At 31.7% G+C, this 26805-nt stretch overlaps 2 protein-coding genes across 3 annotated transcripts; both read left to right on the forward strand.

Moving 5' to 3' along the window:
- The first annotated feature begins 1143 nt into the window (after positions 1–1143).
- On the forward strand, positions 1144–13987 carry LOC8277491. 2 transcript variants are annotated; one of them, XM_002532336.4, is made up of 20 exons: positions 1144–1431; positions 2112–2648; positions 3033–3127; positions 3229–3303; positions 3394–3555; positions 3636–3714; positions 3826–3980; positions 4307–4370; positions 6062–6141; positions 6811–6876; positions 7252–7302; positions 7425–7576; positions 8452–8542; positions 8911–8991; positions 10822–10899; positions 11033–11068; positions 11164–11207; positions 11611–11689; positions 12063–12153; positions 12276–13987. In XM_002532336.4, the coding sequence occupies exons 2-20, from the start codon at positions 2114–2116 to the stop codon at positions 13412–13414; spliced, it is 3153 nt and encodes a 1050-aa protein (XP_002532382.2). In that variant the 5' UTR covers positions 1144–1431; positions 2112–2113; the 3' UTR covers positions 13415–13987. The 2 variants fall into 2 exon arrangements, with proteins under 2 accessions (XP_002532382.2, XP_015582832.2); XM_015727346.2 differs by lacking the exon at positions 1144–1431 and adding an exon at positions 1433–1461.
- A 236-nt stretch (positions 13988–14223) lies between these two features.
- Positions 14224–17878, forward strand: LOC8277492 (uncharacterized tRNA/rRNA methyltransferase YsgA). Its single transcript, XM_002532337.4, has 4 exons — positions 14224–14648; positions 15607–15904; positions 16806–16856; positions 17341–17878. Exons 1-4 carry the CDS (start codon positions 14371–14373, stop codon positions 17740–17742), a joined length of 1029 nt encoding a protein of 342 aa, XP_002532383.2. The 5' UTR covers positions 14224–14370; the 3' UTR covers positions 17743–17878.
- Positions 17879–26805: the final 8927 nt, after the last annotated feature.

The raw sequence follows: 26805 nt of genomic DNA on the forward strand, positions 1-26805 counted from the left end.
AGACTTTTTGATATGTACATTTATTTTTGACATATAAACATTCTGATGATGTTTTATTAATTAAACATGTTATTTTTTTAATTAAATAATGATTCTAATTATTAAAAAAAGTATTTTAGTTATATAATATTAGTTTCTTGATAATATAATAATTTTTAATTCTAAAAAATAATATATTTAATTATACTTTAACAATAATTATAAATAATTAATAAGTCAATATATAGATTCTTCTCAATATGTATATTTATTTTTAATATGTAAGATAATATTTTAGTACGTATATTTATTTTGATATATAAATATTAGTTGATGTATAATTTTTATATTTATCATATATTTATCAACTAATAAGTTATTGTATAAATAATGATTTTAATTTTAGGAAAGAATGTTATTTTTTTAATAAATTAATCTTTAATAATATAATAATTTTTAATTCTAAAATATAGCATGTGAATTATATTTGCACAATATATTTTATATACAATCAGTAAATAATTAAACTTCCTTTATATTTATTGTAGAAATAAAATTCTAAAGATGTATTAAAAAAAATATTCTAAACTATTTTATTTCTAAAATATGAAAGTTAATTATAAAATATTAGAAATTATATCAAATTTTTCCTTAAACACATATTATATTTTGATAAGAATAAAAATGCATAATAAATTAAATGACTAATTATTAATTAAATTTCGAATTTTATATCTCAATAATTTTATCTAATTATTTTAAAATTTTAAAATAAATATTTATAATTTTAATATATTTTAAAAATATTTTAATAATAATTTTTAAAATCTTATAATAAAAAGATAACATGAGTCTGTTCTATTAACTAACATAACATAAAAATTAATAAATTAACAAAACTTTTATGTGTTCATATTATTAAATTAAAAATTTTATTTTATTAATCTATAATAATAATAATTATTTTTTAGTAAATATTTTAATTTTTATATCATATTTTACTATAGAATTTTAAAAATTATCATCATATTTTTAAAAATAAATTGAGAAAATAAATATTCTTCAAACAATCTACTAGAATTGTTTAAAACCGATGAATTGAAATTGTGAAGTACAATTCATTGTCGCTCCCTCGTCCATTTTCTTGAGTGCAAGTGTATAACATTACTGAGAGCAGCCTGTCTTTTCCATATATCTCTACATTTAATACGCGCACTGACAACGCGTGACTTGAAATACATCACTAAGCAACGAAAGCAAGGGTGGGCCTGATTGTTAAGAAAGAAAAGAAAAAGAAAAAGAAAAAGAAACAGAAGGGCTGTCCCGATCCTTTTCCACGTCTATACGACCACACCTTCAAATTTTCCGTCACTTTCCCTCACTCTCGGAAACAAGAAACAAAAGGAAACCTATTTAAACCTCCAGACTAGTTTTTATTCTCTCTAGTTACCAGTAAGCATCATTAATTGCATTGCTTATCTTGTGTGATTCCATATCCTTTGCTTTATAACCTCTTCTCATTCTTTCCCTTTTGGGATTATATTGTGGTTAATCTGATCATATTATGTCTTTGCTACTTTTTTTTTTGGCTAGGTTTTCTTTTGTTTGAGCTTGATTGTTAAGAGAGCAATTGCACTTAACTTGCACCAATTTTTAGTTGTAAAGGCTTTTAACTTTGCAATTATTTTGTTTGGTATTGCTTTTCCTGGAAAGTTCCCATAATTTTTCTATTTTTCTTGTTTTTATTTAATCCTAAAGATGGGATTTTGGTGCTGATTGGATGGGAATTTTCTATATTGCATATTGAAACTTAGGTTCTACTGTAGATTTTTGAAAGCTGTCCACCTTATTGACTTGTTTTGGATTTGTGAATTGAGGTTATAATTTATAAAGAGTGTTTAACCTTGGTGTTTAATGTTAATTTTCAATGTAATTGAAATAATTGAATTGGCTAGACTGCCCTAGATTATCTGATAGTGTCAAGAAAAGCTGGAAGAGTTGATAGGAGGGGGAGAAATAAAGTTGTGGAAATTGAGCAAAATTATTGCTGCTCTATGTTTTTTTTTTCTTCTTAATATTTTTATAATCTAAGAGTAGTTATCCTTATAAGGGTTCTTTCTTTATGTGATCAGAGATGGGAACTCAAAGTCAAATGGAGTCTATGGGACAGTGTCAGATGCTTCCTCCAGAACCTGGTACTTTTCAAGATCGTGAAGAGCTAATCAAATATGCTCGTGACTTTGGGGCTAATCAAGGATATGTGGTGACCATTAAAAAATCTAGGAAGGACAGAAGAGTTATCCTTGGTTGTGATAGAGGAGGTGTTTATCGTAACAGGCGGAAGATTGAAGAAAGTCAGCGTAAAAGGAAGGCATGTTCTCGTCTCATAAATTGTCCTTTTGAAGCAATTGGTAAGAAAGAAGATGATTTATGGATACTGACTGTTAAAAATGGAGACCATAACCATGAACCCTTAAAAGACATGTTGGAACATCCTTATAGTCGTCGTTTCTCTGAAGAGGAGGTTAGGCAAATTAAGATGATGACTGAAGCTGGTGTAAAACCAAGACAAGTCCTAAAAGCTCTCAAGCAAAGCAATCCAGAGCTACAGTCAACTCCGAGGCATTTGTACAACCTCAAAGCTAAGATTCGTCAGGGAAACATATCAGGTCTGATCCCGATCCAAGCTTTGTGGAATTAATCCTCCAGTCCTCAACCAAAAAAAAACAGGACAAAGAAACAGAAAGAAAGAAAGAACTAAGTAGTTGTTCTAAAATTGAGTCTTCTTGGTAGTTGTGCTAAAAGCAGAAAGAGAGAAAAAATAATTAGAATGAAGTGTCTGTGCAGAAATTGAGGCTTCTTGCTGATAATGATCTAACCTAATCTCTCCCTTTCCTTGTTAGACTTACGAATGCTTAGAGAGAGAATTATGTGAACTGCACTGTAGTTGATTGGTTTAAATTTCAGATTTGTCAGAAAGCACTTGATCGAAACATTAGTTGTATTTATCTGCAGATTCTTTCTTGATAAAGATGTGTTTTTACCTTTTGCAGAGAGAAGTTTTAAGTCATGGAGGCCTAACAGATCTATTCCTGTAAACACTAGCACTACTCCTGCTGGAGGGTCATTAATGCAAAACAACCAGCCTGTATGGTTGAATGAATAATTTTTGAATTGCTAATTTGTTCTTTCTGTCAATCATGATTGAATGGAATTCACCTAAAACGCTATCCTCCATACTAATTACAGCTGAAAGTTCCTAATTTCATTGGAGGAAAATTTGTAGAGTCGCAAGGGTCTACAATTATTGATGTGATTAACCCTGTAAGCTAACAAATACCGCAGTTGTTATTTTACTTTTAATAGAGGTATTTTGGTTTAATCGTTTTCAATATAGTTTATTTTCTAAAATAGGCTTCACAAGAGGTTGTTTCTCAAGTTCCGTTAACCACCTACGAAGAATTTAAAGATGCAGTTATTGCGGCCAAGAAAGCTTTTCCTTTGTGGAAAAACACCCCAATTGCCACTCGACAACGGATAATGTTCAAACTCCAGGAGCTTATTCGCCGGGACATGGTTGGTTTACTAGCAATGGATACTTATACCTTGTAGTTTGTAAATTTATTATGTTAATGTGCCCAGAAAATTATTTGCAGGATAAGCTTGTTGTGAATATTACCTTGGAACAGGGTAAGACGCTCAAAGGTGCCCTAGGTGACATACTTCGTGGTTTAGGTCAGTATTTATACATCTTTCTTAATGCCATCTCTTCTAGGTTGTAAGAAGTTTGAACACATTATAATCCCTTGTCATTGAGATTGACCTTAATGCTTAATATTCATATAGAGGTAGTCGAACATGCTTGTGGAATGGCAACTTTGCAAATGGGGGAGTTTGTGCCTAATGCATGCAATGGAATTGATACATATTGCATCAGAGAACCACTTGGTGTTTGTGCTGGGATATGCCCTTTTAACTTTCCAGCAACGATTCCTTTGTGGGTATGATAGTGCTTTCTGGTTTCTTTTGTTTAATATTTGTTTCTCTCCATCTCTGTTATCCTCCTCTCTAGATTCTATGTTGTGAAAGGACTTGGTTCTGAAATAATAGAGCCTATGTTGGCTCTGAAATTATAGACCTACTTTTGCTTCCTCGTGATTCTCTTACCTTGGATAGTTGAACGAATCACGAGATTCAGTAGTCATATGTTTTATTATTCAAAATATGAATTTGTTGGTTGGGATTCTTTTTAGCAAAACCTAGACAAATAGAAATAGTAGAAGAAGATTTCTTAGATCTTTTCTCTAAACTTGTTCATCATTTGCAGATGTTCCCGATTGCAGTTACATGTGGAAATACGTTTGTTCTTAAGCCATGTGAAAAAAATCCAGGTGACTTGTGCCCCTTGACAGTATTATGTTTATATTTTTTTTCTTATGATGCTTTTGTCGGAAAGGAATATTAAATTTATTGGGTACAACGAATTTATGTTGTACAGACCTTATAACTAGTAATACAGTTTCTATTATGGCTTCATATTGTCTGTGGATGAGAAAGTACTCAGTTGCTTAAGGATCTTCCATGTAACTAAATATTGGTTTCAATTAAGGAGTGAGATAGATGAAACTTGCATTGCACAAAATTTTTTGACATATGAACAAGACTATTTTCTAAATTTATTGATTAAGTGATAGAAACCCTCCTCATTTTCCAATGAATTTTAAACATTATCAGGAAGGCATGTACGTAGAGAAATTGATTAATTTTCAAGATTCATGAGTAACTAATTATGGTGTTTAGATCACAGATTCATTCTCTTTAAGAGGGGTGAGTGGATTTACAAAGAAATACAATACTTATTTAAAAGGGGTTTATACCCTTCTAGTCGCTATTTTTAATCTTGAGCATTAGATGTTCCCAATTTTAATAGGTGTAACTTGTGAAACAGGTCATTGTTTAATATTTAACCTAAGAAAATCTAATTAGTCAGGCCAACACTAGTTTGCCCTAAAGATTCAATAACCTAGCGCACTTTTTTTTAATACATAGTCAAGTATTCGACTAAGTGGGATCCACACTAACTAAAGAAACCTAAAGCAACCTAAGTAACAAGTAGAAGTATTAACTACTATCAAAGGTAAAAAGGCAGGTGTATCTATAAACCAGGTACATCGTAGAAAAAACCCTTATTTAATGGGCATTGAGTTTACGGAATGTATAACATTTTGCGCATCTAATGATTAGTTCACTATACCAACAATAGGTGGCCTTTCGGCATTGAGGTTGAAATTGCTTGCTTAAAGAAGAACCCACCCTTTCAGATGCTGTTTCATAAAGCAGTTTAAAATTGATAGGATGGCTTTTTGGAGTTTTAATGACTCAAACATGTTAACTCCATCTTAATACCTTTTTCTTCTTTGGGCAAGAAATTGGAAATATTCCAAGGTCAAAGCTGACACATTCAGTGAAACTCTCCACAAGCATGGCTATGCCTAATAATATGAGGCCATCAATGCTCAAATTTATTTCCCAATGTGGCTTTAATTTTTTAAAATGCCACCTTCGAAAGTGCAAGAGTATTCCAAGTTGCTTTTCACTGATGAGTAATCTATCCATGACTAGATCTCTCCAACTAGAGCCTAGTAATAAGATCTAATGATAAAAAATTCTTTAGCAAATTTCATTTATCACAATTATGTTTAATCATATTTCCTTCACATTGAAGAACACATAAAAAATTTTAAAATTTAGTCCAGCATCCAATGCTGAGGACTCGATAGAAAAGCCAAGTCTTGCACCATAATATCATTTATGAAGGATACACTAAAACCTTGGAAGCATTTTCGTCTATAGCCACAAATATTGCTCCAACATTTGAATTTTTCTTCTAGAAGCATCGCCATAATATTTTTCATATCACTTGTCCCAATGTCAAAAGTGCATTGAAGATGTGACTTTATCGTTGTCTGAGAATATAAAGAGATATTGTCCCAATCTCTTTGTTTCTTGCAACCAATTCACTGATTTTAATATCTCTTGAATGTAAATACAATCGGTAACATATTTGGCTCTATGCTTCCAGGGGCTTCAATGATACTTGGTGCGCTAGCTAAGGAGGCTGGTTTGCCCGATGGTGTCTTAAACATTGTACATGGCACCAATGTAAGATTTGCTTCTTAATGGTCTTCTTATTTTGATTATAATGGATTGTATAAAAGTCCTAATTGAATGTTATAACTACTTTTGGGGCTTGAATTTCTACTATTAGACAAAATACCAATTTAAGGTGCTCCTTTCTTTGGTGAGCAGCACTTCCTTTTGGGATGATGATGAATAATATGTTGTGGCAGCGAAGAGAGTCCAGACTGGACTTTTATTTTCACAATAGGAACTTTATTTGGTGTTAAAGTTTCCTATTTTATAATTGACTTTTATAGTGCTAGTTTTATATTCTAATAATAAATAGTTAGTGCAATTAGTAATTAACTATGTTAACCAATTCTAATAAAGTAACTAATATTAAAATTTTAGTAAACTTGTATGTCCTTCCCTGCTTTCGCACTTTTAGATATGTTATGACTAGAACACTGAAATTTGGAGAAGTTGGTTTCTCTCTGATCAAGTTCTTTCATTGCTGATGCCAATCTACGCCCCTAGGAATAGTGCATGCTCTATAGAATGTGTTTCCTCTTGAGATGGAATAGTGTGCTTTTAAATAGGTAGGAACAGGTTTGAGAAAGACTAAAAGCGGACATGGGATTGGGTGATTTGGGTTCTGGGTTATTAATTTTTATTGCTTATGTTCTAATTCTTTGAAATAAATTTGTGCAGGATATAGTTAATTACATATGCGATGATGATGATATTAAGGCTATATCACTTATCAGTTCAGACATTGTAAGTTGCAGTGCTTCTTGCTTGGATTTCTACTTGTAGAATGCATGATGCCATGATCTAAATTTGAACATTGTCCATATATTGGGAAACGTTTGAAATCTTGTTGGGGGTTTCAAGCTCTTTTGTTTCTGAAAATAGTATGTAAACTACTTGTTTCCAACCTTTGTTATGATTCTAATGCAGACTTTTTTCCCAATAAATAAGGAGTTCTAACAGTCCAACAGTCTCACTTAGTATTACTTTTGAATTGACAGTGTTCACATATTCTAATATTTTAATGTTAAAGCCATCAAGAGCTCATTTGGTACTTACATGCCTTCTTCTTTTCTTCTGTTTTTTTTTTTTTCTTAATTATTACTGCTCACCTGTTTCAAGACTAGAATGCACATACAAGCTAGGGCAGCTGCTAGAGGCAAGCGCGTTCAGGTTAGCACTCTTTTATTTCTCTCCCTCTCTCGTTGTGCAAGCAAAAATATGTAATTTATAGTTGGGAATCTTAGATCCACTGGAATCTGGCTGGATAACTTATTATTGTGTTGACTCCTTAGTCCAATATAGGGGGCAAAAATCATGCAATTATCATGCCTGATGCAAGCATGGATGACACTTTGAATGCTTTGGTTGCTGCTGGTTTTGGGGCTGCAGGACAACGGGGCATGGCCCTGAGCACAGCTGTTTTTGTTGGAGGATCAATGACATGGTACTTATCTTGTTGGGTATTTTTTTTGCTGATTCAATTATACTTTAAGGATTGGATTTGAAAGTTGTTAGCTTTTCAGAATAAAAGGATTAGAAAAAAGGTTTTGACATTTTTATACAGTTCTGCTCAATCAAAGTTAAACCCAAAAAATTGTGGTGATTGATATCTTTGATTTGTGTATTAATATATCAAAAGAAAAAAAAAACAGACCGAACTAAGAAATTTAGGCCATGTACGCAAGAAAAGAAACAGAAAAGTGTAAAGAAGAGCGTGAATTTTGTAAACTGAGGGCTAAAGGAATAAAAAGGCTCTTGCTATGTTTTTTCCCCTCTTTCTCCTGCTTTAAGATAGATCCTACAGAAAATAGTATATCTGGAAGAGTCCTTTCTGCACCCTTCATGCGCAGGAAGAGGAAGAGAGAGGAGGGGGGTGCGGGGGGTTGTTGTCAAGAATCTCATCTCGTTCTGACCTGAACCTCCTAAATTATGCTTGAGCTTTCTCTGTTCGCTAGAAATTTTGTGCCTGGGTTTATTGATGTTACTAAGATGCTACTAGGAAATCTCAAGCACTGGGCAGGTTTTGAGGTTGTCCCACCTGGAAAACAAGGACAAGCACAGCTTTATTTCTCGATTTATCTGGGCCCCCATCATCTCTAAAGATTGAGCCAATGCTTGCCCCTGACATTCAGGTGAACAACGTGAAATGACCTGCTTTACCATCTAGGATCTTAATGTGAGAAAAGGGAGAGCAATGATGTTGAGAGAATTTAAAACTGTTCCTCTCATAGAATGTCGGATGGTAGGGGTGGTTTGCCTCTTTATTTGGCAATTGGAATCTGAGAATATGCTCATCTTTTATTAGTTTTACATTTCCAGGGAGGATGAACTATTGGAGCGTGCCAAAGCACTTAAAGTGAATGCAGGCACTGATCCCAGTGCTGACATCGGTCCAGTTATTAGTAAAGAGGTAAAGTACTCCAGGTCTGAGAATCTCTCTAGTTAGCTTTCATAGTAACAAAGTGACATTTGGAGCTGACTTATTTCATATGTAAATCCTCATATAGCCATTTCTTGTTATAACACGGTAGTGGGTAATGGCAATTTTAATTTTTAGATAAGGTAGGACCATACCTTATTCTCCACATTCTAAGCTTATCATTCTCAGTGAAATTTCCTTTTTATCAAGAAGTATAAATGTTATTCACTTGTACATGTATTAGCAGCATGAGTTTCCTTTTCTTTCTTTCTTTCTCGTTTAAACTTGATAAGTTCAGTTGGTCATTTTCAGGTCTTATGTCTTGTTCTGAACAGGCATTTTCCGATTCTAATTTACAGGTAAAGGACCGCATAAGCAGATTAGTTCAAAATGGTGTTGACAGTGGTGCCAGGCTTCTTCTTGATGGGAGAAATATTTTGGTATTTTTTTTTTCCTATCCTTTTTAAAGAGTATATCCATAAATGTCTAGTTGGGAAACGCGTCAGATTTTGCTGTAGAGGGTTTTGCTTCTTATCCTTGCACGTGGTTAATTCTATTATTTAGATTATTGAGAGCAGAGATGAAACTAAAATCTGATGTTTATGCAGTGTGTTTTACTGTGGGGGGTGCGGGGGAGGAAGGTGTATGTTTTTTGTGGTGGCAATGAAAATTGAAACAACTCGTGGGGTTTTGTAAAGGAAATAATCAAAATTCGTATCAGGTTAGGCTGGACACAAATGTGTAGTTAGATTATTGCCTATTGATACTAGGGCAGTATATTAAGATGAAAATATTTTTTTCACCATCACTGTAAGTGTTATTGCTCCTTTTGAGAGAAATATAGCATTTTGGCGTGACCATGTTGGAAAAGAAAAGCACAACACTGTAAAATATTATTGAACTTCTATATTCTTAGAAAATTCTGAAGGGCATGTCATGATGTTTACTCATAGCTACGGAAGCATAGGCAAGAAAAACTTTTCTAACACGAGCACAATTTAAGAAGGAAAGAAACTTGCACCAGTGTCAGTGGTACCTAGGATGTGTTGTATTTTGCGGTTTAATGTGGTCATTGTTACTGTGATGCTGCCTTTTCTCATATCCATAGTTTTTTGTCGCGCAATCATATTATCATATTGGATTCACTTGATGTTTACATATTTGATGGTAAATTTATCATCTTTAACTTGTCATTGATGTTATGCAATTCATTGACTGTGCCCCATATTTCCAATGTACTTGTACGATTTGGAACAATAGTCTCTGTTAATGGTTTTTTTTTTTTCTTTTTTAATGAAAGTGAATTGTTAATGTTGAAATTTTAATCACTTTTTAATTTTTTCCTTGTTCACCATATTACAAAATTATTCAGCAGCAGTGTGGTATAAAATGGAATTACCAAACCACGTACATGATTTTGGTTAATGCAGTTTGATACCCTAACATACTCAGTTCGTTCAGTTTTTAAAATTAAAAATTGCCATTTTCAGTTCTGTTTCTTACATTTTAAACTGAAATAACCAAAATAGATTTTATATAGTTGTCATAAAATTCTTTCAATATACTTTGGCATTTTTAGCCTGAACTTTAATCAGTTTTTGGAAGGCCCTTTTATTTTTGGCTTAGAAACTAAAAATTCAACTAAAAATGTCCAGAACTGAATTAAGGGAGAAACTTTGGGGATGTAATTTCAAATACTTGATTTGGTTTTGATTATTAATGTTAGTTCTGCTTCATACAATCAAATTGTAGAAAGGCACATCCCTATTAGTTATTGGGGAGAAATAGTCCAAGAGATATTTTTTGTTTTTCTGAGTTTGAGAGCCTTTAGAGGGCATTATAAACATGATGCAAAATTTGATTAATGCTTGTGAATCATTTTCTTGAAGGCATGTAGTAATTAACTTATTAATTGTTTAGTTTTCTTCTGTTTTGTCCTAATTTTAACCTTACATGGTTGACAACAGTCAAGTCTTAAGTTATGTACATCTCCTTTTACTTATGTGTCCCATAAACTTTATTGACTAGTTTCCTAAAGGTTATAACACACATTCCTGAAGATGATATGTAAGAAATAAATGTATCTTTAAGGTATTTAAGAGCTGTAAGGAGGACATCATTTTTTGGGTGGTCAAGTCTGTATGTTTTTGAAATTCTTAAACTTCTTTGCCTGATTGTAAGAATTCTTCATGGTCTTTTAGAGTATTACCAAGGTGCTTTTTGCATTTATTGTTTTGTCAGTGAAAGCTTATGTTAACTTTCATTTGTAGGTTCCAGGGTATGAGAAAGGAAGTTTTGTTGGTCCTACAATATTATGTGATGTAACAACCAACATGGATTGCTATAAGGTACTGATACTTGTGCTTTTAACTTTGTTATGCTTCAGAATGAATGGGTTTTGGTAATTTATCATTCTCAGTTGAAGAAGGCTTAAACCAAAGACTTGGCCTTATTCTTGACAGCAATGTTTGTGTTGAGCAGGAAGAAATTTTTGGTCCTGTTCTACTTTGTATGCAGGTACCTATCTATTAGTATTTCTCTTGCTTTAGTGTGAATGGTATGTGCACTCCTTGGAGAATGGTTAACCAGTTATGTTGTATGACGATCAACAGGCCGACAGCATAGAAGAAGCCATAAACATTGTAAATAGAAACAGGTTCTTGTTGTACTACTCTCATAAATCTCAAGCAGCAATTTGAGCATCTTTTTAACTCTTCCATTATCTTAGAGTTGTAATAACATAATACTGCAAGGTCTCATCACAACTTCTTAATGTTTCTTCTTGCTGTTCTGTTGGACCAATTTGTACCCAGAAGCCTTTCTTACATATCTTACGAGGAATCTTAATAAAATCTGACTAAGAATAGCTGTTTTATAATATCAAAATGCTGTAAGGATTTCATTTGCTAACTTTGTAGCGTTCAAAATATGGGAACACGAAAAAGTTATTGATTTGATGTATCTTACGTGATAATATCTTAAACTGGAAATCTGCATATTTCCTTCGTATTCCTTGAAATGCCCATCTGTTTTAAATTCTTACAACAATGCTTTGGCAGGTATGGGAATGGAGCATCCATATTTACAACCTCTGGTGTTGCAGCAAGGAAGTTCCAGAATGATATCGACTCGGGGCTGGTAAGCCAACTGCTTTCTCCATCTTTCGTGTAGGAACCAATTGCTTCTGGATAACATGTTTTGGTTATTTAGTATTTGGGAATGTCCTGATTTTCTATTTGTTTCAGTAGGCAAAAATTCTGTAAATTAACATTCTATTTGAATTTAAGTCGGTGCTCTGACTATTCAAGGTATAGAAGGCTGTCTTGAGGGGAAAGGAGGCAGTGAAAATTGTCTTCTCCATGTGATCATGTTGTGTCACTTATTGTGCTTATCTTCATGTGTGGAAACCACACTAGCAGAGAGGACTTTTCATCTGTCCTTTGAAGGACTGGGAATGTGCATTCTCTGTCCTAATGCAAACTGTATATTCTGACGTGAAATCGTGTGGCAGGTTGGAGTAAATGTTCCTGTTCCTGTTCCAGTACCAGTTTCCTCATCTAGTGAAGCAAAGGCATCTTTTGCCGGTGATCTTAATTTTTGTGGTATAATTCCTTGAAACGCTACTGTGTTCTTTCCCATTACATAGTGTGGTTGGTTGATTTTTTTAATGAAGTGCAGTTATAGGACATTTCGTTCTCTCACAATGTTCTTTACTAAATGGCAGGAAAGGCAAGTGCGCAATTTTACACCCAGATCAAAACAGTGGCTCAACAATGGAGGGGCTTGCCTAGCCTAGGAGTCTCATTATCCATGCTTGCTTCATTTGATACTGAAGCAACTCAAGGATTTTCTTCAGTGCCTCCACCTCAGAGAGATTCACCTAATGAAAGAGCGTTACAGGACACATCACTGGCATCAAAGAGAAATTCTCCAAAGCATGGAGAGCTGCCGAACTCAGGAGTATCATTTATGCCTGAAATAGTTGATGGGGATATACCAGGCCAGCGGGTATCTCTGATTTTGCCTCCAAGAGCTGAGCAGGATTTATTGGACCGTGAAAATTCACTTGCTATACTTCCTGCAACAGAGAGTGGTTCATCTAGCCAAGAAATGTCCCAGACATCTGAAAGCATTTATAGACCTCAGACATCTGAGTGGAATGGAAGACCATCCTTAACATCTCAGAGGACTGAAGGCATACCTTCAACGTCTCAGAGGGTCTTCATACCTACATCGCAGAGAAATGGCAATGTTGGTTCATCATCCAAAAGTAGTGATGCTGCAATGACTTTGACTTCTGAGTGTGGATATGTGTCTACATTTCATGAGAGCGACAATATGGGTTCGTTATCTCATAGGAATGACAGCATGACTCCAACCTCACGTAGGACTGATGCTACTATACATCCAGCATCTGAGAGGTTATATGACATATTAGCTGCTTCACATTTGAACAACAGTATGGGTCAAACATTTCAAAGGAATGAGACAATGTTTCCAACTTCTGAGAGGAGATATATACCTGCTACAGCTCACAGGAATGACCATATAGGTTCGACATCTCAAAGGCCTGATATCAGTTCACAGGCATCATCTGATAGGATTTATGTGACTGGAACATCTCAAAGAACTGACACCGTGATTCCTGCTTCTCAAAGAGCTGATACTCTGCCACCTTCAGAGACAATCTATATGCCTACAATTGTTCAGAGAAATAATAGCGCGCAACCAACATTGGAGAGGCTATATATGCCACTAACGTCTCAAAGGATGTATACAGAAAATCCAATGATTTCAATGAATGATTTTTCAAGCCAAGGAGTTTCTATGACTTTGCCAACATCTCAGACTCAGAGGATATAGAATGCTGACCCTATGTGGTTCTTTATTTTCCCAGTCTAGGAACGTGTAGAAGTGATGTCAAAAGAGCAAATTAGATTTTGTTTTGTTAGTCTCTCAATAGCAAATAACATTTTTTTCAATTTGTTCTTTTAATCATTAGAAATGAAAGCAGCATAGAAGTGCTTACCTCAAGCTAAAGTTTTGAGGTTGTACTGCATGGAGCAGGCAGTACCCTTCATCTGGACTTTCTCTAGTTTGGGTGTCAAATGTACAGGAGTAGAGACTAGAGAAGAGAGATAAATGGGTCTAAATCCTTAGTACCACTCAGTGTTGCCTTGTATTGCACTGCTGCTATGACTATGGTTGAAGACATTCTCTCTTTATACTGAACTGGCCATGGCAGAATACCCTTGCGAGGACGGGGTTTCGAGATTATTATTCCTGCCTGACAAAGGACCATGCCGGACCCGGGGGAGAGATTTTTGCCAAGTTCAGAATGTGAACAGATTTTCTATCAGATTAAATTGAATTTATCTTTTCTCACATAAAAGATGTTTTTAATACTAATAATTAAATTTGTATTTTTCTTACCAACCATTGCAAATCTTTGGAAAGAAATTCTACTATGAGAAAGAAAGTGGAAGTACGATTTGCTACAGTATACAAATATAAACCTTGTGGCTTTTTAGTATCAATTCATTTAAAACCATTTCATTCTAAATTGTATTATTATTGAAGAATTCGTAATTCAAAATTCATGAATTAAGTAGAGATACATTAATAAACATTAATGAAATCGATCCATAATCTTTTCTTTTTTCTGAAAGAAACCATTATCTTATTAGGTTATTTAATGTTAAATTTGCACTTCTCTGGCATGTGCAAGAAACACAAGAAGAAAAGTTATTCAAGAGAATTATCAAGCTTTTTCAATGTGACATTATGATTATGCATAGAGTTTAGGGAACAAGAAAAAGATGCAGAGCACATATGCGTCTTGGGTACCAACAGTATCTCCTTCACCACTAAACCTCACAAACTCAAAGCCCAGACTGTCGAATACTTCCCCAAATCAAACACAAAGAAATGGAGACATTGATAATTCAGCAGAAGTGAGATTTCCATTGCCTACTCATATAAAATCAATAACAAGTACTTCAAACCCATTTATTAAACACTGTGTTAAGCTCCGTCAAAGCTCTCCTTATCGCCATGCACATGGTTCTGCTCTTGTTGTGGGTACTACTCCCATCAGGTTTGTCTGTCTGCTTTTTTTTTTTTTTTTTATCTGAAATCTTTTCTCTCTAATTTCTCTATTTTCAATATGGGCATATTTTCTTTCTTCCTTTTGTATTTCTTAAAATTCTGTTGTTACTGAGTATAAATTAGCAATCTTTACCTCAACTGTAATGCTGCAAATATGTCTGCTTTTCTTTGGCTTGGTTTTGTTTATTACTTATATTTGGTGGGTGAGTTCTTGGAAAATCTAAAAAACTGTAAGAATTCAGTTCAAGTGGATTCTCTTTAGTAAATTCTTGTGTTTTGAGAGTTCAAAGTTGTAAGAATTCAATTCTTTCAACTTAAAATTTTTTTTTGAAAGAAATGAAATCATATTAAAAAAAGACATGATCTTGCAAGAGGTCAATTCATATGTAACTCTTGGATCTAATTTAGTCCAAACAAGGCAATGAATTTGTTGAGACTCTGTAGAAACCTTAGGCACTGACTTCCTAGTGAAAACAATAACAACAGAAATTCTCTAAGTTACATGAATTATAGTTGTGGTATCATTTTTTTTTCTTTTTAGAAACGAGTAGTTCTCAATTTAGCCAGAGCTTAATATCTTCATATTCTGGACGTGTAACATAAATGGACTCTATGCAGAACAATCCAGAACTATAAGATGTATGCAATTATTGGTTATGTTGATTCTTGGCGGTAATGGTGCTGGCTCAGTTATGGGTCCATTTTTTTGGAGCGAGCCATAGATCCATAGTCTGTATTTTGTGTAAAACTTTGTAAAAGTATTTTTTGCAATCCCTACTGCACTTATTCAAACTCGTAGCAATTAATATTTACCATAATCAATCACATAATTTTCAGCAATACTATTATCTGATATTGCTGTAATTTAACTTCGGCCTGATACCTATCATTATTGCGATTGGACTTGTGGTAACTAGAAAGTGCTTATAAGGCATGTGCTCATGCAGGGAGATCTGCAAATTTCAGAAGTCATTGAAAGAGGAGACTGTTGAGATGGAGTGTTTAATTCTTCCTGATAAAGCTAAGGTTCCTGAAGGACTTGACAGTTCCTCCACTCGTACTTTGCGTGTGAGCGCTCTGGTGATGAAAAGACTTTCGCAATTGCAATCTACTGAATCTATTGAGGCAATTGCGCTGATGAAATTTCCTACCAGCTACTTTGTTGTAGGTGATCATCAAAAAGATGCAGATTTTCGTAAATGGTTCCCATCTCCACATAGAATTCTAGTCCTTGAGGGGATCCAGGTTCTTTTAACTCATCCGAGGCTGTTCTTACTGTTGAGCTCATGTTTCTTTTCTTTTTTCTCTTCCATTGTGATCTTAACCTTGCATTAAAATAGGGAACTATTTACCCCTTGACAAATATGGTGCTTCAAGAATGCCAGAATATGCTTTTCTGCTGGTTTAATCTTCTACCTTCTGGAGCTCTCCAAATAGCTACAGTAGTCCGACTTTTTACTTTTCTCAAGATACCTCTGCCTGACATGTATTAGGCATTTGTAACAGACATAGGCACTTTTGTTAGTGCCCTCTAAACATAAGGAAAGTTAATAAAAATTGTTAAAAACAACCAATGTTGGACATGGAAATGTGTCTGAAACTAGCACATAAGTCCATATATGCAAATGGTGCTGTAACATAAACATAATTATCAAGGAACTTAGTGAAGTAATAGCCTAGTAGGGGCTATTGCTCGTTATTATGGCAAATTTCTTGAGATTGCTAACATAAGGAACATATCCAACTCTGCAAGAATATTGGGGTTAGGCCCATTTCTAAAGTATTTTTCTTAAGACCCTATATAGGGAAAGTAGCCAAAATTAGAGATTTCCTCCTTTCTGTATTCTTCCCTTTTAGCCACAATAACTTAAAACTTAATTTTCTTATTCTGGTGCTTTTATCATTTCACAATTGGGTCCACTTATAAGCATGTGTAAAGCATGGGATATTGTTAATTGGAACTACTTGTTGAGCAAAGAAACTGTAATTATTTGAAGTTCCTTGTGTAATTACTTTCTCCTGCTGCTTCACAAAATATATTCATGTTGCTTTTTAATTTTATCTCTTACTGATTGCTGCTGCATGCAGTATTTGAGGAATGATCTCAACTTGTGCATGACTAACTTAGAAGTTTTGTGTATTGCAGGATCCAGGAAACCTAGGTACATTAGTCAGATCAGCTGTGGCGTTTAGATGGGTAAGCAACAAGCTGCTGACCCAAATATTATTGTATCTAGTTTTAAACCTTTTTCTGTTATGGTTTGTCACATGCTATTCTGTATTCCAGTATGTGTATTACACAACAAAGTCATATATCCTTTTTGCACCATAGATTGATTTTCCAATTAATATTACAACATGCATTTATCCTGGTTGTCCTGATAGTTTGGAACTCACTGAAGTCAGCCTTGATCCCAATCTAGTTGCGCTCAGATTTATGAATCATTTTCCTCCTTTCCACACTGTTTAGGGGTGTAGAGCTGCCAAGTCCCTTTTAGTTGTTTCATCCTGTGTCATACCAAGTCTGCCTTTGGTCTTCTTTTCTCCTGCAATCTTAGCATATTTCCTTTTAGACATGTATTATGTGAGATGCATTCCCTAGATTGAGTTTAGAGTCAATGTACTTTATCGATCTTTTAACTTTGAAAGATAAGATCTAATACTGTAGCTATACCTAAAAGGGTGGCATTTTTCTACTTCCTGGCTGTTGTGATCCATTCAATGACAAAGCACTCAAAGCTAGTCGAGGAGCCTCCTTTCAGGTCCCTATAGTATCAGGCAGTTGGCATCATCTGGAAGCTCTAAAAGATGAATTCCAAATGAAAATGCTAGCTGGCCACCCGGCAAGTGACGACGAACAGACACCAGTGTCAGAGTTATCTCAAGGGTTTGCAGATTCTTTAGCTGATATCCCAATATGCTTGGTTTTGGGCAATGAAGGGCAGGGCCTTACGGAGAAATCTCTACAAGAATGTCAGCTTGTGAGCATACCCATGGCAAGAAACTACGAGTCCCTCAATGTTGCAGTTGCTGGTGGCATTTTCTTGTACATGCTACAACCTAAACACCAGGGACTTCTATAATGCTTTTCTATTTGTTATATATCAAAGTAGATTAGTTAGCAATTGCTCGTGGCAATTAGATAAACCGGAATATTTTCTAATTGAGTGATACATTGTATTCCAAATCTCTCTATTTTAGTTTCCTTTGAGCTTTGAACTTTGTCCAATTTCTTAATGTTAATACTACTACTACTGCATTAACCTGCAGCTAGATCCAACACTACGGTAAGTTTTTTAATCTGGAAACTTCTGAGCCACCGGAAAGGTGAATGGAGGGAGTCAAGCATGCAATTTATGGATAAGCCTTTTCCCAGAAACTGTGGGAAGTAAAACATGTGAATGAGTAGCTGATACTCTTTTGGTGTAGGAATTTTGGAGGCTGATTCGGAAGAGTTCTGCAAGCAAATTTTTGAGCTGAATTATCTGACAATTAGCTCATCTTTGGGGTCAGTTTCGGTACCATGAGTCTTCTGCACCTTTGGGCGAGGGTCTAATTCCCCCTGTTTATCAGATTGTCAACCCCAATTCAGAAACTTGTCCAGGGCCGACTGGTTAACTCTAGTGTCAAGCTCTCAAGAGCCCAAACCTTTCGTTCAAAAACTGTTGTTTATTGAAGCAACTATCTTTCCTTCTCAAATCTACAATCATAAGTATCTCCCTAAATACATTAAACATCATGGTTTAGAACATATAAGTTTCACATTTTTTTCAGTAGATTATTACTTGTAAATTTATATGTCCCATTTACGGGTCCTGGAAAATAAGTTTTTTCCTATCAAAATTTGATGAAATATCACAAATATGTTCTTGTCACTAAATAAAAGGAAAAAAATTAACTAGGTTGTAATATATTCTCTGGTTTAACGCTCTTCTATTATTAACGAAAATGGCATAAAACTCAAGCATTTAAAGAAATAAAAAGCAATCTTTGATTAATTTTTTCACTCGATCTTAATATGGACTTGGATTGTATTGTCATATATAAGACATGAAATTTCAGTTTATGTATTAAATTAAACATGAAAACCAACAGAAAATGCGACCTTAAATAAATATAAAACTCTAGACTTTTAATATGTCATAATAATAATAAAAATGTCATTTATTTAGTTAAATAGAGTTTTTTTTTTTTTTTTTTTTGGTTTCTGATATTAATCTTGTCGACATGGGGTTGAATTGCCTGGGCCCTCGGAGGCAAGGGCTTCCTGATCCAATGAAAGTTAATACCAATAGCAATCTTGTCGTTTCTTCAGCTTCCAGCTCCTTGTATCCTTGCTGCCAAGCCAATTATATTTATTCAGGCATCTTTTCTTTTTTTGAGGTTTCTTTTCCTACAGTTGTTACTTATTCAATGCCTTAATTTACACTGCACTTTTTTTTTTTTTTAATATTAAAGTCTCTGCACATTTTCTAAAAGTTAAAATACAAATATATACTTCTGGTTTTGACTCTTTTTCTTTACATAAAGATATGTATTTTTTTTTGGATAGAAATTCATATATATGATTTATTCTATTAATGGATTGTGAAAAATTAACATGTGTTGTTTAAAAAAGCTGATATGGCACCAAGTTTCTGCCACATAGCAAGAGATACAATTGCCACTTCAGCTTTTTAAATATTTATATTTATTTTTCGAATAATTCTTATTTAAACTTTCTGTATACATCACGACTAATAAAAAAATAATATATATTATAAGTGTTTTATATTTTGATATTGGATGATATGATACATACTCATTCATTTAAAACTAATAAATATCTACTAATTTGATGTATAGATGATGACATAAATAATTTTTTTATCGATAATATTTTATCGTCATATAGATATTTATTTATACTTTTTTCATAACTTGTCTTATGACAGCAAAAAATGTCAAAATTCCAATTTATTGACTTGCAAAATCTTCCCATTCCATCATTCGGTCATTAAATAATTTTCTTTTAGAATTTAAATAAAATTAAACCAGTATTTAAAAGGGATTATTATAGACTTTCAACTGTTCAGGAGACTTGAAGCTCTTCTTCAATGAGGAGGAATAATATATATATATATATATATATATATATAAATGAAACTTAAAACAAAAGGAAAGAAGGAGATGAGAAGCTTCAGAGCATCTTACACTAAAAACCAAAGCATAAAAACAAATTAAATAAAAAGAAGCACCAAAAATAATTTTTTATTTTCCAAAAAAACATGTTATAAAATCAAAAAAGGAAACAGTGGCAAGTTAAGTTAGAGCTCAATTAATTCATGAATTTCAAAGTCTTGAAGTTGCAACGTAATTAAGATACTAATGGAGAGTGTAGAATTTAGACTACAATCCAAAGTTTTTAAATGCTCAACAATTTAGACTAACTGAAGAAGACCACTCTTTCTACTAAAATAAACTTGACTTCCATTTCATCTAATACTTTTTATTTTCCCTTCCAAATCAACTTTGGCAACTTTATATATATTTATATATACAGGCCTCATACCATTGATTTTTCCAGTCAAACTCATCACTACTATTTTTATATCTTTTTATATGTCTAAGTGATGAGAAAGCAAAAATAAAAAAATAAAAAAAATTGTGCTATTTAGAATACAAATAACATAATCGGTGGTCAGCCATTTTTTTACTTAAGGATCTCTTTTTAATTCTTTTGAAATATGTGATTTATTTTCTTTATTTTTTGCACTTTAATACTCTAATCACTATTTAATTTGTTGTTTTTCTAATGACGTTATATTAATTTAATATGAGATTTTTAGAAAAAATATAGGTATTCCACGATCGAGCATCAATAAGTTCATCTTGCTACTATAAAAGATAAAAAAATAATATAAATATTAAATATCAATAAAATCTATTTTTAATTAATACCAATCGTGTGTAGAGCAGTAGATTGTAATTTCACGAGAAATATATCCCATTTAGTGGTATTAAGCCATATATTAGCATCACATATATCTTTTAATAAATCTAATTGTTTAAATTTCATAATTGATCTCTTTATTTTTTACACTATTTCTATAGAAAGAGAATCCAAGAAGCAAATTACCATTTCCATAAAAGGAGGACCCCCTTCCACTCTCAAAAGAAAAAAATATATTAATATTTATTATTAAATTTTACTAGTATAAAATAAAAAAGACTACTACTAATTTAAAAGATAATCGATAATAGGATAAAAAAAATAAAATTTGATGAACCAAATAAGAGAAAAAAAGATGCCTACAATTTAATATGGACTTATATAATGAAGTCATTTTTATTATTTTACTATCGAACTATCTTCCAGATATCTTAAAATATTTACAGATTATTTTAAATTAATTATTTTTATTATGAATAAATTTAAGAAATATAAAATAATTTTTTACGGTGTGCATATTATAATTATATTTATGCTAAATCACTAAACTGATAATCTTTATATTAAAAGTTGATATAGTATTAGAAATCTAACAATATTTGATGGCAGTGTATTAAAATACAAGAAAAATATAATTACAGGCTATAAACTATTAAGAAAAAAAAAACCATTAATTCTTAAATAAAATGTATCTAATCACCAAAAATATATATACACACACTAGTGGATAATCCTTTTAGTCAAAATAAAATATCTTTTATTGTGAAGTGACCACTGGTTCTTAGAAAATATAGTATTTGTCTCAAAGTCTTGGTCTCGGAACCTTATCATTTTTGTTTCTCGTCCAGTTTGTCCACTTCACTGCTGCATCTTCATACTCACTTACTTAAAAAGATGCTTTCTAATTTGGACTTCCATGAATGCAACCATATAAAAGCATTACAGTGACATATATATATATATATATATATATATATATATATATATATATATATATATATATATATATATATATAGACCAGTTTTTATTTTTCTGTTTTAATTTAGGGTGTTCGTGTTTGTAGCGCTGTAAATGGTAAACCCATTTCTAACAAAAGTGACTTTATAAGAATTTAAACTCATACATTTTGGCTAAGAATTTAAGAATTTTAATGTGACCATATTAAATTTGTATGTCATAAACATGAATCTACGTGCCATTAAAAGATCTGTAATTGTATTTATTTAAAACAGCTTGTATTTCATATTATACTTTCCATCTAAAGAATGACTGAATTTCCAAATCCGGAGGCAGGGTCAGACATGGATAGCTTGAAAAGCAATTAGTAAATTGGGAGCTGATTATTAATTTATAGAGAGAAGTTAAGTAAGATGGAACAGTTTTCAAACTGCAAGTAATGAATATACATACATTCCAATAAAGTGACCGGCACTAAGACTTCAGCTGTAAATTAATGTATTTTAATGACTTAGTGATTGAAGAAAGCTCGTGGGAGCATGGTGAGAAAATGGAACTTGTAAATTTGATTAAGTAAATAATTAATATTGAGTCTTATTTTATGGCTAGTTACAGGTGTTTATAGTTGACATTATAACCACAGCATTGGCTGTCTATGATTTTTGTCTGATTCGGATGGCTAAGTATCTGAAACCAATGACCCAGTTTGCGGAAAAGGACAGTCTCACAAAGCATTCCCTTCGTATTCAAACCAAAGTTTCTTGTCTTATTTCTCATGTTTCTTTCTTTGATCTTTGAGAGAAGGATTTGGGAATTCTATAGAGAAATAGATGCCAACGTTTTTCAAGTATTAGACAATTTCTCAATGATAGGATTAGGGGTCACAGTTCAAATTTTACTCAAATTTGATCAATAGAGAGAAAAATTAAATATATATTTTCTTTTGATTTTGTGGGTGCAAAACATCTCGAGAATATTTTTATTTTTGAATTGAAATATATATATATTAAAATAATAATTACGGTCGCATAACACATACAACATGAAATAAATAATTAAATATTTTTAGACTTTCAGTAAATTTTTATTTTTTTATTATTCTCGAGATTAGCTTTTATATAGATTTAAGAAATTCACCTTCTAAATACAGGGAGTGCAGAAAACCACCAGAAAAATCAATATATCAAAAGAAAGTAATTAAAACACACACTATAGTTATGTATTCAGTATATATATTACTAATAATAGAGACAAACATGCTAATTTTGGACCGCCCATATACATTGCATGCAAGGTGTGGCCCACTTTCTTCCAATTAAAATTAAATTCTCTTGTTCTGTTTCTTGAACCAATTAATTTATCGTGAGATGGAGATACATAAATTAGGTTAGACCAATAAAAAATGACAAAATGTCAAAATAAAATTTTCCTTAAACTACAATTAACATTTTAATGAGGATAATAATGCCTCAAAAGAAAGTACATATAAAATTTGCATTTTATCAATATTTATACCACTGTCCTTCGTCACATAGGAAAAATGATTAAAAACTATTTAATAAAGGAAGAAAGAAAAACAGATATTCTTTCAATTTTAAATGTCAGAATTGATATAGTCCAGTAAATTAGTGACACACGGAAACCGAAACCTATAACAACGCATAACCATCACTAATTAATTCGATAAATAGGAAGATTGTTTGTTGAATTAATATTGAGATTAGTCGACATTAAGAGTCGAGAAAGTGATAATGATAAAAAAGGGAAACCTTTTGAAAATATTTTAAAATTAATAAAATATATTATTTTTACTGTGTAAATTAGTTTTAAAAATGCTACATTTTTATTGTACAAATTACATTTAAAAATATTACTTTTTAATATGATATAGTTTTTTTTCAAATATTTTTTAGTTATTTTAGTTGTTTTACTAAAATAATTAAAATTGATATTTTTAATATTTAACACATTAAAAATAAAAAAAGTTAACACTGCAAATTTGATAAAAAATTATAAAAAAATAAATATTTTTATTATCTTTTCTAAAAAAATTTTATTGAGTGCTAATTAAGCATAATCTGTAATTACAAAAAAAATTAAAGAATAAATAATTAATTTAAAAGTTAAATTAAATGATAAAGTATTTACTATCAAACTGCATTAAATGATATTTCACTTGTTATAAATAAGTGTAAAGAGATAATTCTGTATTAACAAATAAATAAAATAATTAATTCTTTATTTGAAATTAGTAAATATTTCTACTTAAATACTAATGAATAAATAATAAAATATATACTAATTATCTAATATAAAATATATTTATATATTTCAGTATTGCATTTATTACAGACGAAAGCGATAAAAACTTTCCCGAAACGGAACTGCGGAGGTATCTGGACAAGAAGGCCGGCTCTTTGATTCTGTATGTAACGACAAATTTAACGTTCCCATGCAAAAGAGAGTTTAGTTGCATGAGCTTTTACCTTATACACGTTCCTCCTTAATCTTCTCATTTTTATTTTATTTTTTTGAAGGGCCTTCCAATTTAAATATTTCTGCAATTTGATCACTTTTCTCAAATGAAGTCACCTGTTTTATATATATATATATATATATTTATTTGACAAACACAATAGGTTTTATCAGGTGGAGCTTAGTTAGGGCACGTGTTATGGCCCCCCAAAATTTTCACTATTTTATAATATGTAGGCTATATATTACAAATATAATTTAATTAAATTTTACTGATTGAGTCCCCACAAACTGTCTAATTAAATTGAATTGGTTTCCCCCAATTTTGTTTTTAACGAATTAACTTCCTATAATGTTTTTATCTATTATAAATTAATAAAAACTTAACACTATCAATATTTGTTGGTTTGTCTTGTAGCAGTATGAGTATTGAGATATAGGGTTTAAATTTTATAACTTTATTCCTTAAAGAATTTAAAATGTATATAAAATTATCATTGTTATTATTATGGACATTAAGAACATTGCATTATTGAAGCTAAATAGTTTTTCTTGCATGGCAACAAATAAAAATTTGTAAATATTTATATCCTGAAAGTGGCATTTGTTGAAAAGTACTGCCTTCTTGCCGGTCTTCTTGAAATTAAAAAGCATGAGCTAGGCATGGGCAAGATTTAATAATTTTAAATAGATTATTTTTTTTGGTGGAAATTATAAAATAGATTTAGGAGAAGTTATCGTTATCTTTATAACACCTTCCTGGATAATATATATAATATAAAATAGGTCAATTTTAGAATACTTTAATCCTTTTATGTATTTATTTACAAAAAAATTATACAATTTAGGTGACTTTTATATAAAATTGTATTCTAAAATATTTTTATATGAAATTTTTAAAAGAAAAAGACTTTTATATTAATTCATTTAAATTTTATAATTTTTCATTTAATAAAAGACATTATAAATTACGACACTCTCGAATTTACATATAATATAATATATAATATATATGAATTTGATAATCTCACAACTTGACTTGTGGGTTAATGAAACCCAACTAATTTTGGATGACAACAGCGTTTTACATTTGTAGTTTTCTTTTTTCCCGAGTTAATTATACAAAAATTCAATTTATTCTCTCTCTCTCTCTCAGAAACATAAGCGTAAATTAGTGTAAATGAAATAAATAATTATAAAGGAAGTTAATTATTTCTTGGTGCTGATTTGATGATGAAGATTCTTCCTTTCACCGACAATTTCTTTTTATTTAAATGGAGAATCCTATTTAGAAGAGTTCAATTATATTAATGGCTTCCTACTTCATCTATACACATACATACTCAAGTATAATACATATGCAACCTATTTTTAATTTAATTTTCAAATCACAAAATTAATATGTAATTTATGCGGTTGTGGCAAACATGATGGACCAAGAAAATTCACCAAATACATAATATATAACAAGTAGCATTAATTGAAAATAAGGGAAAGAAAAAAGAAATTAATTAATATTAGAAAGGCAGAAAGAAGCAAGTGCCTAAGGTGGTCACTTTGAGTAAGATGACAAAAATTAATTGGAATATATATATATCCTATCTGCATATAGAAACAGTTATATGAGTGGAGACCCCATTTCAGGGAAATAAATGCAGCCAAAGCAACTTTAGTGCATTGCATTCGACCAAATAAATTAAGATAAAATAGTACATAATTCATGAATTTCGTTTTATATTTCGTTCAGAGTCTTACTTATTAAGTACAGACTCATAAGATATTCATATGTATCATTAAAGACTTTCATTAAGAGTAATATTAATATTAGTTCGATGATATTCTCATTTATTATATAATAGTCAAGTTGATCTATTATATGTGTACATTTTTTTCTAAAAAAATAATAATTACTTACACATAGAGTATGTCCTAATTAAATATCTGGTACATATTTATTAGTATTTTAATAATTAAGATATATATATATATATGAATTATCCAGGTTGTGGCAAAAGTGTAAATTCACCTATCCGTTATAGTATATATATCAAAACTAGATAAGTTTTATCAAAAAAGAAATTATATATATATTTGCAATAAGAGTAAATAAATGAGTGAATAAGGTGATAGTTTGGTTAGTTTTTCAATTAGGGTCTTTCATATATTAATGAGAAAATACTAATTAATTTTATGGTGGGATTTATTTTTCTTTTCAAGAAAAAAAGGGCTACTGCATAGCTCAGTTCTGTCACTCAAACCTTGCATCTCCTCTCAGGAAAAATAAACAAAGCATATAGTGTGTTGTACATTTGATCTTCTCATTGGTAGTTCCCCATTGTACATAAACTAATAAGAAAAAGTATTACTCGACAGTGCGTTCAATAATTCCTTCAATCATAGGGGACACTGTCAGATATAAGAATCAAACAACAATATAACTGAAAAATTAGATTCTCATTTGAATCATATAACTGTCCACTATATGCCATCCATTACGAATGTTACACTACACCATTAAGACTCTTGCTCTCTCGGTGTCTGAGTTCTATAAGAATATAGTTGAGTTATTCACTTAATAAGTGACGATAAGGAATAAGAGAAAAAGAAAAGATATTGTATATGGAAATATATTGGTACGGGTCTTTTGTCCCTACAGTGGATAAAAAGGCAAAAACACCACAAGACACTGTCTTGAGCTGCTTTATTAGCCAATAGTATCCAGAAAGCAGAAATTGAAGTCAAATAATTGTAGCTAAATTATGAGCCATCTCTTGGTGATCA

Source organism: Ricinus communis, chromosome 7 (assembly GCF_019578655.1).
Source record: "Ricinus communis isolate WT05 ecotype wild-type chromosome 7, ASM1957865v1, whole genome shotgun sequence".
Classification (NCBI taxonomy): domain Eukaryota; kingdom Viridiplantae; phylum Streptophyta; class Magnoliopsida; order Malpighiales; family Euphorbiaceae; genus Ricinus; species Ricinus communis.

Bases quoted from the DNA above. Each gene is read 5' to 3' on its own strand.
- LOC8277491 (XM_002532336.4), top strand. From the start codon at position 2,114: ATGGGAACTCAAAGTCAAATGGAGTCTATGGGACAGTGTCAGATGCTT. The intron at 3,981-4,306 runs GTATGATAGTGC...CATCATTTGCAG, and splicing joins CAGCAACGATTCCTTTGTGG to ATGTTCCCGATTGCAGTTAC. The intron at 10,900-11,032 runs GTACTGATACTT...TGTGTTGAGCAG, and splicing joins CCAACATGGATTGCTATAAG to GAAGAAATTTTTGGTCCTGT.
- LOC8277492 (XM_002532337.4), top strand. From the start codon at position 14,371: ATGCAGAGCACATATGCGTCTTGGGTACCAACAGTATCTCCTTCACCA. The intron at 14,649-15,606 runs GTTTGTCTGTCT...GTGCTCATGCAG, and splicing joins GTGGGTACTACTCCCATCAG to GGAGATCTGCAAATTTCAGA. The intron at 15,905-16,805 runs GTTCTTTTAACT...TGTGTATTGCAG, and splicing joins TAGTCCTTGAGGGGATCCAG to GATCCAGGAAACCTAGGTAC.